The sequence below is a fragment of the Zeus faber genome, assembly GCF_960531495.2.
Source record: "Zeus faber genome assembly, chromosome: 5".
Lineage (NCBI taxonomy): Eukaryota > Metazoa > Chordata > Actinopteri > Zeiformes > Zeidae > Zeus > Zeus faber.
This window is the reverse complement of record NC_137192.1, coordinates 688,634-702,278: the sequence shown is the minus strand read 5'-3', so window position 1 is coordinate 702,278 and position 13,645 is coordinate 688,634. Positions and strand designations below refer to the sequence as shown.

The 13,645-nt window shown below is 45.4% G+C and overlaps 1 protein-coding gene across 1 annotated transcript; it reads right to left on the bottom strand.

Annotated features, from left to right (window-relative positions):
* Positions 1–1,045: 1,045 nt before the first annotated feature.
* Positions 1,046–2,617, bottom strand: hvcn1 (hydrogen voltage-gated channel 1; the record flags this gene model as incomplete). The annotated part of the gene is made up of 5 exons (XM_080000407.1): positions 1,046–1,108; positions 1,246–1,358; positions 1,543–1,774; positions 1,918–2,022; positions 2,444–2,617. 5 exons carry the CDS (start codon positions 2,615–2,617, stop codon positions 1,046–1,048), a joined length of 687 nt encoding a protein of 228 aa, XP_079856533.1.
* Between the last annotated feature and the right edge of the window lie 11,028 nt (positions 2,618–13,645).

Below are 13,645 nucleotides of genomic sequence, written 5' to 3'. Positions count from 1 at the left end.
CTAAATTCTTCAGAAAAACCTAAAATCATCGGCTAAAAGGTTGGGTCTTGGATGCAGTTGTTTGTTCCAACAGTCAATGGCCCCAAACATCAAAAGTGGCAAAAGAATGGCGAGAATTAATGTTTTAGAGTGGCCTTTTCAAAGTCCTGACTTAAACCCCATCGAGAACATGTGAACTGTGCTGAAGGATCAAGTCTGTCACAAAGCCAACAAATGTATTTGAACTGCACCAATTCCATCAAGAAGAGTGGTCAAAGATTCAACCAGAAGCTTGTGGATGGCTACCAAAAGCACCTAATTGAGGTGAAAATGACCAAGGGACATCTAACCAAATAGCATTGCTGTATGTATTTATTTATTTATTTTTTTTGACCCAGCAGATTTTTTTTTTCACACTTTCAGAAGACTCATAATAAATTAATGACTTTTTTTTTGACAGAAGTATGTGCACCAATTATTTCATCACAGAAAAATTAGTTGTAGAAATTATTAGAAACTCAAGACTACCATGACATTTATCTTTACAAGTGTATCAGAACTGTGTGTGTTCTTTGTACATCTGTCAAGCTAGAAGCCTGATCAGATATTTATTCTTAAACACTCTACATTGTCTTTGTTTTTTAAATTTGGATTGTTGTTTTGCTTTAGATTCCTTTAAGATTTCTTATTATACTGTCTTCAGAGGTTGCCATGAAAATTTCACTAATATAATGTAGGACTTGAACCTTTAACAATTGTTTGGACTGTTGGTGTAAATGTTTCTGATATCGTTAGCCCGTATCATATGTTGTGTTCTAATTCAAATTGAATTTAATCCGGTTCCTCAGTTTTGCACAAGATTTACCTACGAGCAGCACCCCCCAATTAATCATGTTTTATCAAGTCACGGCAAATGCGTTTTTATTTCATAATAAATACTGTATTTGTATTTTTAAACAATAACAAACAATATTTCACCGCCTGTACAGTATCATATGCAAGTTAATTTTCAAATTCTGACAATGGATATAATGAATAACTGCATCTGCAGAGCATTGCCCCCCCTCTAGTGTTCAACATCTATGGCATGCTGTTTCATTAGGGCACAAAGTCGATCGTTCTCTTGTTCCTATGGGAGATGGAGAAAGAGGTGCATGTGAAGGTAGTACACTGTTAGAAATGCTGTCAGAATATCCGGGCACATTGGCCACCAGCGATCGACTAAGGTTAATAATTTAATTGTCAAGGAGGATTAGAGGATCTCACTATCTTGTCGCTGCGCTCCTGGAGCTCCGTAGCCCTTTTCACAAGGTGGTCGTAACTCTCCTTCAGCTTGTGGAGTCTGTGGTCAGCACGGGTTTTCACTGAAACGAGGATTCCTGGAAAAGAAACGGCCAGTTCCAGTTGCCGGGCAGTGATGCGTCCTACGAACCTAACCTAAGAAATACTGCAAAAAAATTTAATTCCATTGAATTTGACTGACTTCACGTGGGCGGCACCCCTTCAGGTTTTTATCATAAAGGTGGTTGTATTTTACAGAAGAGTGAGGCAAGCAGCACTCACCATTCAGAATCCTCGCCACCCTCCAGAGTCGCAGCAAAATGAGGAAGCCCACACCGTCAACGGCGTCCTCGTTGGCAATGAAGACAATGTCCAGCACGAAGGACACCACAACCACCATGCCATCAAAGATCTCAAATTTATGCTGGAAGAACTCCAAACGGTAGGCAAAAAGTTTGCCGGCCAGCTCCACCATGAAAAATGTGAGGAGTGCCAGACTCAGGTAATGGAACACCTGCAGGAATGAAACCATGAGAATACTTTTTTTTTTTTTTTTTTTTTTTTGTGACCATGCATGTCCACCATATATCCACAAAACAAAAAAGGTTGACGCTGTGCCAGCACCTGTGTCTTTGAGGTGAGGATCTCCAGCCTTACCTGGGGTGCAACATGTCCGTGTTCCAGCCTTATGATGGACAGATCTATCAGCACCTCACCCAGAACAAAGATGGCATCCAGGATTACCAAACACACCACTGCCACCTTTTAAAAATAATTAAAAAGCATTCGAGCTAATGCAAGAAACAACTAAACACGCAAAGCAGTATTTTATTTTAAAGGCCTGGGTTGGAAAAATAGCAGATAGGGATGTTATTCAACCCTGGCGCGAAATTGCAATATACCATCAGCAAATTCAATTTTATCAATTAGAAAAATGTGGTTAAGACTTAAAAAATGTTGATCATCAAAATTGTATTATTTCTTCTGGACAAAATGTACGGACAATTGGCAACGATGATTTAAACTATTGCATTATTTCTGTAGACTTCTCGGATGAGGGACAATCCTTCCTTTTGACATACTGAATCTGTCCAGCACAACATTTGAGGAAAGGCCATCTTTTCAATACATTTGGAATGTAAACACAGACTAACTAACCTCCCAATGAGGGAGCTCCAGATACCTGAAATCGGCTGGAGCTGTAGAGTCTCTGGAGTGAATCCCTGAAGGTCAGCACTGATGGATACTGGCCCGTGGCGGGATCCAACTCCTCACTGCCCTGGTGTAGGTCTTCATCTTCCCATGTCGCCGACTTCTTGTCTCCCAAAGCAGTGAAGTGCCTCAAGTACTGAGACATGATGCTGGCTGTGGACTGTTACTGGCTGGATTAGCCAAACTGCAACCTCCCCTCAAATTTTGCTTGAAGAAATGACAGGAGTTAATGCTTCAATCACTTATATTTTAAACGTGTCAAATATATAATACTTTGAAATTATCACACACTCCATAAGAAACAGTTATCTTTCTCTAATGTAGACTATAATTTGTTAAAAAGAAATTGTAAAGAAAAAATAGTGGAAGGGGGGGGGAAAAAAAAAGAAGTGACTTACTGTGTGTAGTATCTCTGCTGCAGGGGTACTATGAGATTTCGATATTCTGCACAGCATATTTGTCCACAACTCAAAGTTGCTTCTCTATTGAGGTGTTGCAAAACAATGTTAAGAAACCTAACTGTCTGACTTATGTAAACTTTTTCACCGTTATTCCCAAACACAGATGTATTTTGTTGAGTGACTTGGACTGTCTGGGAGTTGAATTGCGTGTTGGGAATTTCTGCATGAACAAAACATTTCAATTAATTACCAAAATAAATCCCATAGCTACGCTCTGTTAATATAAATGTCCATGGTGCTTTTAGTAGTCATCGTCAGAACGTGTGCAAAAATAATTATTTAAAACAATTCAGTGAGGTGACAACTTGTCTTTTCTGCAAACTCCTGGAAGAAAAAATAAGTGCAACGTTAAAGTGCATTATTAATACTTTTTTTTTTTTTTTTTTTTTTTTTCTCCCCTATTTACCAACAGAGTATTTTTCACACACACACACACACACACACACACACACACACACACACACACACACACACACATACACATATATATATATATATATATATATATATATATATATATATATATATTAAAAAAAAAAAGCTAAATTGTGTGTCACTGGTCTTGGTGATGGTTTACCTTTAATTTGTAATTATCATTACATTACATTTAGTCATTTAGCAGATCCAAAGCGACTTACAAGGGAGAATAACATTCAAGCTACAATTATAAAACAACGGACCACTTTTGCGGTTGTATCCGGGTGGCCGTGTATTTTTATTTATTTTTACTACTTTGTATTGCTAATCTTCTGAACGCAGCCAAAATCATCCCACTGAGAGACTGAGACAAAGTTTTTTCCCGCAAGCCATAAGAACTGTCAATGCTGACCTCGCCAGGGGTCCTCACTGAGCCACACACATAGGCTCCATTACATACTGTACCGCATACTGTGTCACTGTTCTGGGTTGTTCGGTGATACCGTATTGCTTCGCCGTACTGTTGTATACTCTGCTGTATTATCCCACAAACACTACCTCACTTTATTCACATGCCACTTTAATGCACATATCTGTATATTGTAACGCTGGGGTACTGTGTACATGTGTATTCTGTTGCTTTAATTGAGGGAGGTGTCACTGGTTGGGGATTGGCTGCAGGTTCTGTTCGGAGGAGAGGAAAAAAAGGAGGGAAGCGAAGGTGGTGGTTGTGTTTGTTGCTGGTGCGCGCGGGGAACGAGGTAGCTGAGAGACACTGCCCCGCATCCATCATTTACCTTGGGCTAGCCACCCTGTTATTTGTTTTAATCCAGTGCCCTCAACCTCGGGTTAGCTGTACGTCAGTACATGACTGACAGGGAAATAAATCTGGGCTCAGTGTTTCAGTTAGCAACTTGGATCTTGTCTCCACGCCTCGTCTAGCAAGCTACCCCGCTAAACGTCACATTGGTGTCAGAAGTGTTGGATTTTCCACTAATCTACGGTAGCTAAAACGATGGCGATGGAGGAGCAAAGAATGCTGAGTGGAGTGCTAACCCCCCCTCCGTCTGTGGAAGCAAAAGTGAGTCAAGCGCGCTCAGATATAACTCCGGCGGAGATGGAGGCACGTTTCGGGTGGAACAGAGATACAACAGAGGAAAGTAGGAGACGAATCGATTGATTATCAACATCATAGTTCAGCATACACACCCGAAATGGAAAAGAGACTGTTCAGAGAGTGGCTGAAGACACGCTATGCGGCTGCGATGGAACAGCAACCCGGCCGCTCAGCTGACGTGAATCTGGAGCTAGTTGGGAGGGTGCTATTCCAAAGCTGAGGGTTCTGAGTTTGGAAGATGAGCAGGATAGCCTTATGGGTGAAGATAAACAGGGTACTATTATTAACCGTGTGTTCGCCCAGCCTGAGGGATCAAGGAAACAAAATCATAATGTTGAACCAGTAAGACGCCTTGATGGCGATTACAGGAGCTCGCCTACACTTAATGTGAGCGAAAGGGAGGAAAATGTGACTCAGCATGCTTTCTACACCCCCTTGATGAGCCGTGATAACAGGCCCCCTGACAGCTCCCAGCACTCCGGTCAGCAGTCCCTTCCTGACCCTACTGTAATGCTGACTACTGCTCTCACTCAAGCCTTCAATGCAGCTATAGCTCATGCCTCCTCGTCCCCGAATACCGCAGCAGCGCCGGCAGCCACTCAGAGAAGATACCAAGTTAAGGCTGGGCGATATGATGGCTCTACTGATTGGGAGACATATTGGGCTCAATTCAAGTTGATAGCCAGAGCCAACGGGTGGGACAAAATGGAGAAGGCGGTCCAGTTAGCCGCAGCCCTGGAGGGGCGGCTAGAAGGGTTTTGTTGGACCTTTCAGACAGTGAAATGGCTGACCCACAGGCTATAGCAGAGGCCATAGAAAGACAGTTTGGTGATCCAACCAATAAATCAACAGCCAGGCAAATGTTTAATGAAAGAACACGCAGAGAAGGAGAGAAGCTGGGCATGTATGCAGCTGAATTACGTCGCCTGGCCCGTAAGGCTTTTCCAGAGTTCAGTGAAGAACAGAGGTTTATCCTTGCAAAGGAGGCGTTCATCAGCGGACTGAGGCCTGACAAGCTGCAGCAGCAGGCCCGACTCAGCAAACCTGAATCCTGGGAGGTCGCGCTAGAGCGTGCAGAGGAGGTGGAGGATATCTTTACGGGAGGACGGCATTGGAGGCCGACACGCAATGTTGATTCCCTTCCGTGGCGGGACACAGCTAAGCCCCCACCTAGGCCTCAGTATTCTAGGGGGGCACCAGACCAGCTGTCTCAGGTCTGTTGGAGGTGTGGCCAAATGGGCCACATTCAGTATAACTGCCCAGAACTCTCTAATCCAATGCCGCCTGCCCAACGCCAGCCGCCGGGAAACGGGGTGGGGAGCAGAGGTGAGGAAGTTCACTCCGCTCCTGGCCGTTCACCTTCCATGTATTCGCCAGCTATGAATAACTGTGTCGGGGTGGCGGGTTCTGTACAACCACAGTCAGGGCTCAAGGTGTCCCGAGTGCTGTCCCTGATTAATGGGAAGCCTATATGTGCACTTGTCTTCTGTGACAATCGTACGCCCAGACATGTTTTCAGGGGTGCTCTACAGTGCGGCCTCTCATCACTGTGACCGGAGATAGAGCAGCAATGCTGGGTCATTGTGAAATTGACATCCAGTTGGGGGAACAGACTTTCCCTTACACTGTGTGGGTGGCTGATAACCATGAAGAGTGTCTGCTGGGGTTTGACTTCTTGCGAGACACTAATGCCGTGTTGGATGTGGGTCGAAAGAGAGTGTCGTTCATGGGTGGTCCCCCACTACCCCTGATATGCGGGGATGAAGGAAGTGGGGCGGTCCAGACGCCCAGCGTATTGGAGAGGGCAGAGACATGTGGGGAGGTTGCCCGAGAGGAAGGGCAATCAGAGGCTTCAACTGTCCCCGCAGAGACCATGCATTCACAAGGACACCTGCCACAAGAATCAGGCCCAGAGCTTCTGGCGTAGCTGTCCACGAAGCCTGCGATCAACAATACAGCAGTGAGTGGGGGCGAGACCCATGGTTTCCAACAAGAACCACCTACCCTGGAGCAAGTTATCAAGATGGTGCTGGATAAAAATAGAGAGGGGATGTCAGAAGAACAACAGCAACAGTTATGGGATGTTCTGTATGAGTTCCGGTCAGTCTTTGCCACGTCGGCCACTGACCTGGGGAGGACCCATTTGGTGCAGCATGAAATCGACACGGGCACGGGGCACCCCATTCGCCAGCGAGCACGGCGCATTCCGCTGAAGAAGCGGGAAGCTGCTGAACGATGTGTGGAGGAGATGTTGGAAGCTGGGGTGATTGAACCCTCAAGCAGCGCGTGGGTGTCGCCCGTGGTAATGGTGCCGAAGAAAGGTGATTCAGGGTGGCGGTTTTGTGTCGATTTCAGACCACTGAATGATATAACTGTGAAGGACCGGTATCCCCTGCCCCGAGTTAATGATGCGCTGGATGGGGTCAGAGGTTCAGCCTGGTTCTCCTCACTTGAATTGAGGAGCGGGTATTGGCAGGTCCCGCTGTCGCCAGAAGACCAGCCTAAGACGGCCTTCACAACAGGATCTGGATTGTGGCAGTTCACGGTCATGCCTTACGGATTGTGTAACGCCCCAGCCACATTCGAAAGGCTCATGGAGAGAGTCCTTGCCGATGTCCCACCACAGAACAAGCAGGTCTATCTGGATGACGTGCTGGTCCATGGTCCAGACTTCACCACTGCCTTACAGGCCCTTCGGTTGGCGCTCTCCAAGTTCCAGGCGGCGGGGCTGAAGTTGAACCCAGAGAAGTGCAAGATGATGCAGAGGGAACTCATTTTCCTGGGCCACAAAGTGAGCGGTCAGGGGATAGAGACAGAGGTGACGAAGGTTGCGGCAGTTCGGGACTGGCCGGTGCCGAAGAATGCTTCTGAGGTCCCCTCCTTCCTAGGCCTGGCGTCATATTATCGACGGTTCATCGCAATGTTCTCAACGGTGGCTGCACCTTTGCACCGTCTGACATGTAACAATGTGAAGTTTGGATGGGATCCTGACGAGCAACAAGCATTTGATGCGCTGAAAGCGGCCCTGTGTCGGTCCCCGGTTTTGTCAGATCCGGATGGGCAATATGTGTTGGACACGGATGCGAGCAATGATGCTATGGGAGCGATCCTGGCCAAGATCACCGAAAAAGGCGAGCAGGTGATTGCTTATTACAGCGAAACCTTCACTAAAGCAGAACGCAATTATTGTGTGACACAAAGAGAACTACTGGCGGTGGTGGAGTCTATGCACCACTTCAGGCACTACCTATGTGGGGTGAAATTCCTCATTCGAACAGATCATGCCTCTCTCAGATGGCTGATGTCTTTCAAAGAACCGGAGGGACAAGTGGCGAGGTGGTTGGAAAAGCTGCAAGAATACAACTTCTCAGTGGTGCACAGGTGAGGAAGTTCGAATGCTGACGGGCTCTCCAGGCGGCCATGTGAGAAGGAGTGTGCACAATGCAGCTGTGCCGAAGCGAATGATGCAGCGGACAGGAGAGAGCAGGCCGAGAGATGTATGGCCCTGAGGTTGGATGTGACGATGGACTGGGCAGGCAAGCAGCAAGGGGACCCTGAGTTGTGTGAGGTCTTAGGCTGGCATCGGGAAGAGAGAAACGGCAAGTAGTTGTGCCGAAAAGCTGTCAGGAAGAGGTGCTGAGCTTCCATCATGGGCAGCCTGGGGTGGGGCACTTTGGCATTAACAAGACGCTGAATAGGGTGCGGGAGGGGTTCTATTGGAGCACCATGAGGCGTGATGTGGAAGCCTTTTGCCGGAAGTGTGATCCCTGTGTAGCCCGCAAAGGACCCTCAGGCCAGAGTAGAGCGCCACTGCAGCAGTACCGGGTTGGAGCGCCCATGGACAGGGTCGCTGTGGACATGCTAGGGCCCCTTCCCCCGCTCACGGCGGGGCAACCGCTACGTGATGGTGGCGATGGATTACTTCACGAAATGGCTGGAGGCTGTGGCCATTCCTGATCAAGAGTCAGCGACCGTGTGTCGGAGCTCCGGACTCCGACCGCTCTGGCATATGGCCTGCCCCCCGACACTTACCAGGTACCGGCTGGTACGGAGTATTCTATCCTGCTCAAAGAGAGGGTGGAGATGGCACATGAGTTTGCGAGGGCACAGGCTGAGACTGCGGGGGCGCGACAGAAGCGAACGTATGATCAGCACACAAAGGGGAATCACTTCGACGCGGAGGACTTGGTGTGGGTCTATGCACCGAAAAGGATCTAGGGGAAGTCGCCTAAGCTGCAGAGTAAATGGATTGGGCCTTGCCGTGTTTTGGAACGGGTGGGGGAGGTGGTCTACAGGGTGAAGCTGGCTGTTCGGGGAAGAGTGGTGGTGCTGCACCGTGACCGTTTGGCGTCCTACAGGGGCGCGAGTCAACCAAACTACAGTCAGGCTCGTCGCACCCCTCCAACTGCTCAGACACAACCTGAAGACGGAGCCTTCTCCCCGCCGCAGTCTCCTGTGGGCTCACAGCGTTCATCTACAAGTGCTGAAGGAGCCACATCCTCACCGCCCTCCCCAGGGGGGCCACAGAGTTCATCGGGGCGGCAGCAGATGGAGATTCAGGTCACGCCACTGGGAGCAGTTGTTCCAACACAGGATTTCGGGGAGAGAGGAAGCGGGGAATGGGGGATGCAGCGACCCAGGCGACAGCGGAGAGTCCCCCAGCGCTACTTGGATTGAAGTTAGTTAGTTCCTCGAGGACGAGGAATTTAGAAAGGGGGGGGGCAGTGTAATGCTGGGGTACTGTGTACATGTGTGTTCTGTTGCTTTAATTGAGGGAGGTGTCACTGGTTGGGGATTGGCTGCAGGTTCTGTTCCGGAGGAGAGAAAAAAAGGAGGGAAGCGAAGGTGGTGGTTGTGTTTGTTGCTGGTGCGTGCGGGGAACGAAGTAGCTGAGAGACACTGCCCCGCATCCATCATTTACCTTGGGCTAGCCACCCTGTTATTTGTTTTAATCCAGTGCCCTCAACCTCGGGTTAGCTGTACGTCAGTACGTGACTGACAGGGAAATAAATCTGGGCTCAGTGTTTCAGTTAGCAACTTGGATCTTGTCTCCATGCCTCGTCTGTTAAGCTACCCCGCTAAACCTCACAATATACATAATTGCCCCTCATATACATAAGTCTATCCCATACTGGATATGTAAGCCTATTCTCTTTATGTATTCCATTTTATCCTATATATTTTTATTTTATTCTATTAGTATTCGACTTACTGTATTACGTTTTAGGACCATATTTGCATCTTTATATTGTCATAACTAGTATTTCATAAGTTTGTGTCTTTCATTAATTTCTTTATCTTACATGTTTACTTGTTGCTCCCGAGCCATCTTGCATGCACTGATCGAGACCTGCAATCTTCTGATCCCAAGTCATACGTGCCCTGCCGGCTCTCCACCTAATAATGGGTCTTAATGACTGAGAGGGCGTAAGTATATACGAGCTCCTCCAGTAACTTGATCCAAGTGCTATTGAATGGTGGACACCAATCCCACATGCAGGACAATTTAGTGGTTGTGGTTTCGAGAATTGCGGTGTTCTCTTGTGCTGTCTGTTGGAATGCGTGTGTTAAGTGTTGTATGATTCATTGTTGTGTTTTGTGTGTAAACTTAATCTGTGAGTATGAAGGTTTGTTGTATGGTCTAAACCGCAGACCATCGTTTGACCCATGACTCGGCCAGTCAACAGGGCCAATGGGAACTAAGGTGAGCAGAGCCATTTTGAAAATCTGTATTGGTGTTGACTGTTTGGGATGTGGTAAGACTTCAGTAGTTGTAAAATGTGTGCTTCCTCCTCGTGTGCACTGTATTTTGTGTTGCAGCATTATTGCTGAAATTAATGTTGTTTGAGTGCTGTTGGGATAAAGACGACGGAAATATTATTGTATTGTGAGGGGAAATAAAACAGGGAAATAAAACATGGAAAGTGGATGAGAAAAGGACTGTTAAGTCACAGACGGCGATGGAAGGAAGTGAGCAGCTAGAGGGTTGGAGCATACTGAGAGGTGTATGTGTGTGTGTCTCTTGAGACCCCTGGCACCGTCTGTTAATAATTATTATTTTATACAATGGGCACTGTCTTGGGACGCTACTCATTCCCAGACACCTCATATTTCCCCCCTTTGAGACTACACAAAGTCTCGACAGAGAGTAATGAAATTATGATGTTAATTGGCTTAATAGAAATCACATACTAACAAACAAAATTATGATAATATACCCTGCTGACCATGCTTAGTCATAGCAATACAATAAATTTGAGTGTGAGAGCGAAAAACCCATCTGGAAGCTTACTTTCTTAGTTCTTTCAACAAACAATCAAGACAGGAAAATTCTCTTGAGTCTATGACGGAATCAGATATTCAGAATGGATATTTCTCTACAAGTGTTAGCTCCTAACTACAGGAGGCTCTACCCAATTCAGTCCTGTATGCTGACAGATTTTAACAATGCGATTTTTCACAACCACCTTGGCTTTGCAGATGATAAACAGCTCCTAGACGTTGTTTAATTCACAATTTTTGCTGAATTAATTTTACTGTTTTATCCACAAACTCTTTCCCATTATCTGAAGATATGCGATCTGGAAGTCCCCACCTGCTTATGAGCTCATGAGACAAGGACTTGGCTTGGCAACTAACTGAGCATCTTTACGCTTGGTTGGACCTGCTTCAGTCCCCCGTGAAAATCTATCCACGTTGACAAACATGTATCTTTTACCTCCTACTGGTCTTATCATGTCAACAAAATCCACATCCAACTCACGCATAGGACCTGTCGGAGTTGGAATGTGACCGGGTGGACCCTTCACACTCCTCCGAACATTGTTTTGAAGACTGATTGTACATCTGCCTATGACATAATCAATTTGCTCAAGAAAGTACGGTGCCCGAAAACCATACTCTTTCGTGATTTTTCTTCTTACCTCCCCACTTGCAACATGGGCTAACCCATGTGCTTCCTGAATCATCAGACCTAGTAGGTCTGGGGGTGCTACCATCAGTCCTTCATGATTTCTCCACAGACCAGTAGACTCTTGTGTGGCCCCTCGGTCCAACCATAATTGTGTATGTATGGCTGACGCCACTTCTTGCATCGAGATCACATCTCTGAGCGTGATATTATCTTCCAAGTCCACTTCATGGGTGACAAGAAGAACTTTGCCTGCTTTGTTTGCTCCTCTAACTGCTTTAGCAACCTCATCCGCTGCAGTTTCATTATCGGAACATTATGCTTCTGTGTCCATGGGTTATTGTTTAACCCATATAAACGACTTTTTCTTGACAATACTGTAGCTTCTTCTGAGAGGCCTTGTGTCCATTGTCTGGCAATAGCTGTAACAGTTTGATTGAGTCTTCATGGCATGTTTCCTTGTCCTTGAGCTGAAATCATGATTTTTATGAACTTCTGTCAGTCTTCTAACAGTCACGCGCAAAGTGGCCTAGTGGTCCACAGTTATAACATGCTCCTGAAGACTGTTGGCAGTTTTCCTCCTCTACCTCGTCCTAAATTTCCTTGACCTCTTCCTCTCCATATTTGTGGTTGAGTCTTCTGGTCTTGTTCCTTCCTCCGCTTTAGCCCACATCGTCTGACTGCTGGATCGTATCCTCCAATAGCTTTGTCTGGGTCACTCACACTCTCTTCTCCTATTTGCATTCCAAACAGTTCCTTTTCTTGGTATTGTTGGAGCTTGGATACATCTTTATGGTTGTTGTAGCCTTGCCCGTCTCTATTATTTGCTCATCCTCATCTTTGAAGAGATAGTTGCCCTCCGTTGTCATCACTGGGAGCTGGGGATAAACATCAGTGAACTTCACCTCCTTCTCATAAGGCGGGGGCTTCTTCACAGATGCTGTATGTGAGAAGGGTGCGGTGATTTTCTCCATAAATTTTTCTGCTTCCTTTTCATTTTTTTTTATTTCTTGTCTACTTTGTTCTCTTTTTTCTTTTGCAGCTTCGAGCCATGTTTGTCCCTCCTTTACGAACAGCTGCAGAATGCCAAGTTCTGTTTGTCTTTCCTCTTTTTCCTTTCTTCTGATTTACTTTATATGTGGACACAAGCACATGCATTGTTTTAATCACGTCCAGGTTAAAAGTTCCTTCAGCTGGCCATGATTGTTCAATGTCAGGCCACCGCTGGCTCCATTTTCCTGATATTTTTGCAATATCTTTAATAAGAGGATTATTCTTTCGCACTACATCAATAGTAGTGATTACTTTTGTAATTTTTGTTTGCATTTCTTTTATTTTAAATCAAATTGATTTATTAAAAAATTATTTATAAAGCACCGTATAATCACACTCGACCAAAAACAACTTAATTTACCAACCCCAAAGGAGACCAATAGCTTCCCACTTATGAAAGCACTTGTTCATGATCTGATACATCTGATCCTACTCATTTATCTTAAATTGTCCAAATGTCCATCAATGTTTATTTCTCAAAACAGCCTCATTCAAGATAAACCATTCTCAGATAATGAAACAAATATTCACAGCACTCAACCGTATTTAAATCAAATCAGTTTTTCCGCATGTGATCAATCAAATCAATAACACTCCATTAATTAGGCGAATGCCTTGATTAGTCAGTCCCTTGCCATGTCTCTTTACTAAGTAATTGCAAACGCAATATAAGAAAAAGAACAACTGTAATCCTATATGTGAAAACAAGCAATCATGTAGGTTATAACTAGATGTACGCACATATAGGTAAATCCAGGTGTCTATTGAGAAGAGTTTGTGAATAATTCGCACTGGCCTTATTCACAAGATTCAGAATGTCTATGCGCTGTCATCCGCAAGCTCCCGGTGTCTGTGAAGAACTGCCAGATGTCTTATCATCTGCCCCTTGGATGATCCAATTCAGACACATTCCATCTTCTGTCTTTCCCCCAGTTCTCACTCAGTAAAGTAAAAGAGAGGAAGAAAGAAAAAACAAAAAGTAAAGTAAAAGAGAGGAAGAAAGAAAAAACAAAAAGAACAACACAAGAGTTCAGTGTCTTAAGACCACTCTAAATTCTTATACATACTATAATACAATTCAATGAGACATACTGTACATTCTCAGTGTTTTTATTTCTCGCGCATTTGAAATAAAGCAATGTTCACTTTTATTCATACGACGCATTTAAATCTAAAGAGTAGATTATTCAATCTAATACCACCACTAATTAATTA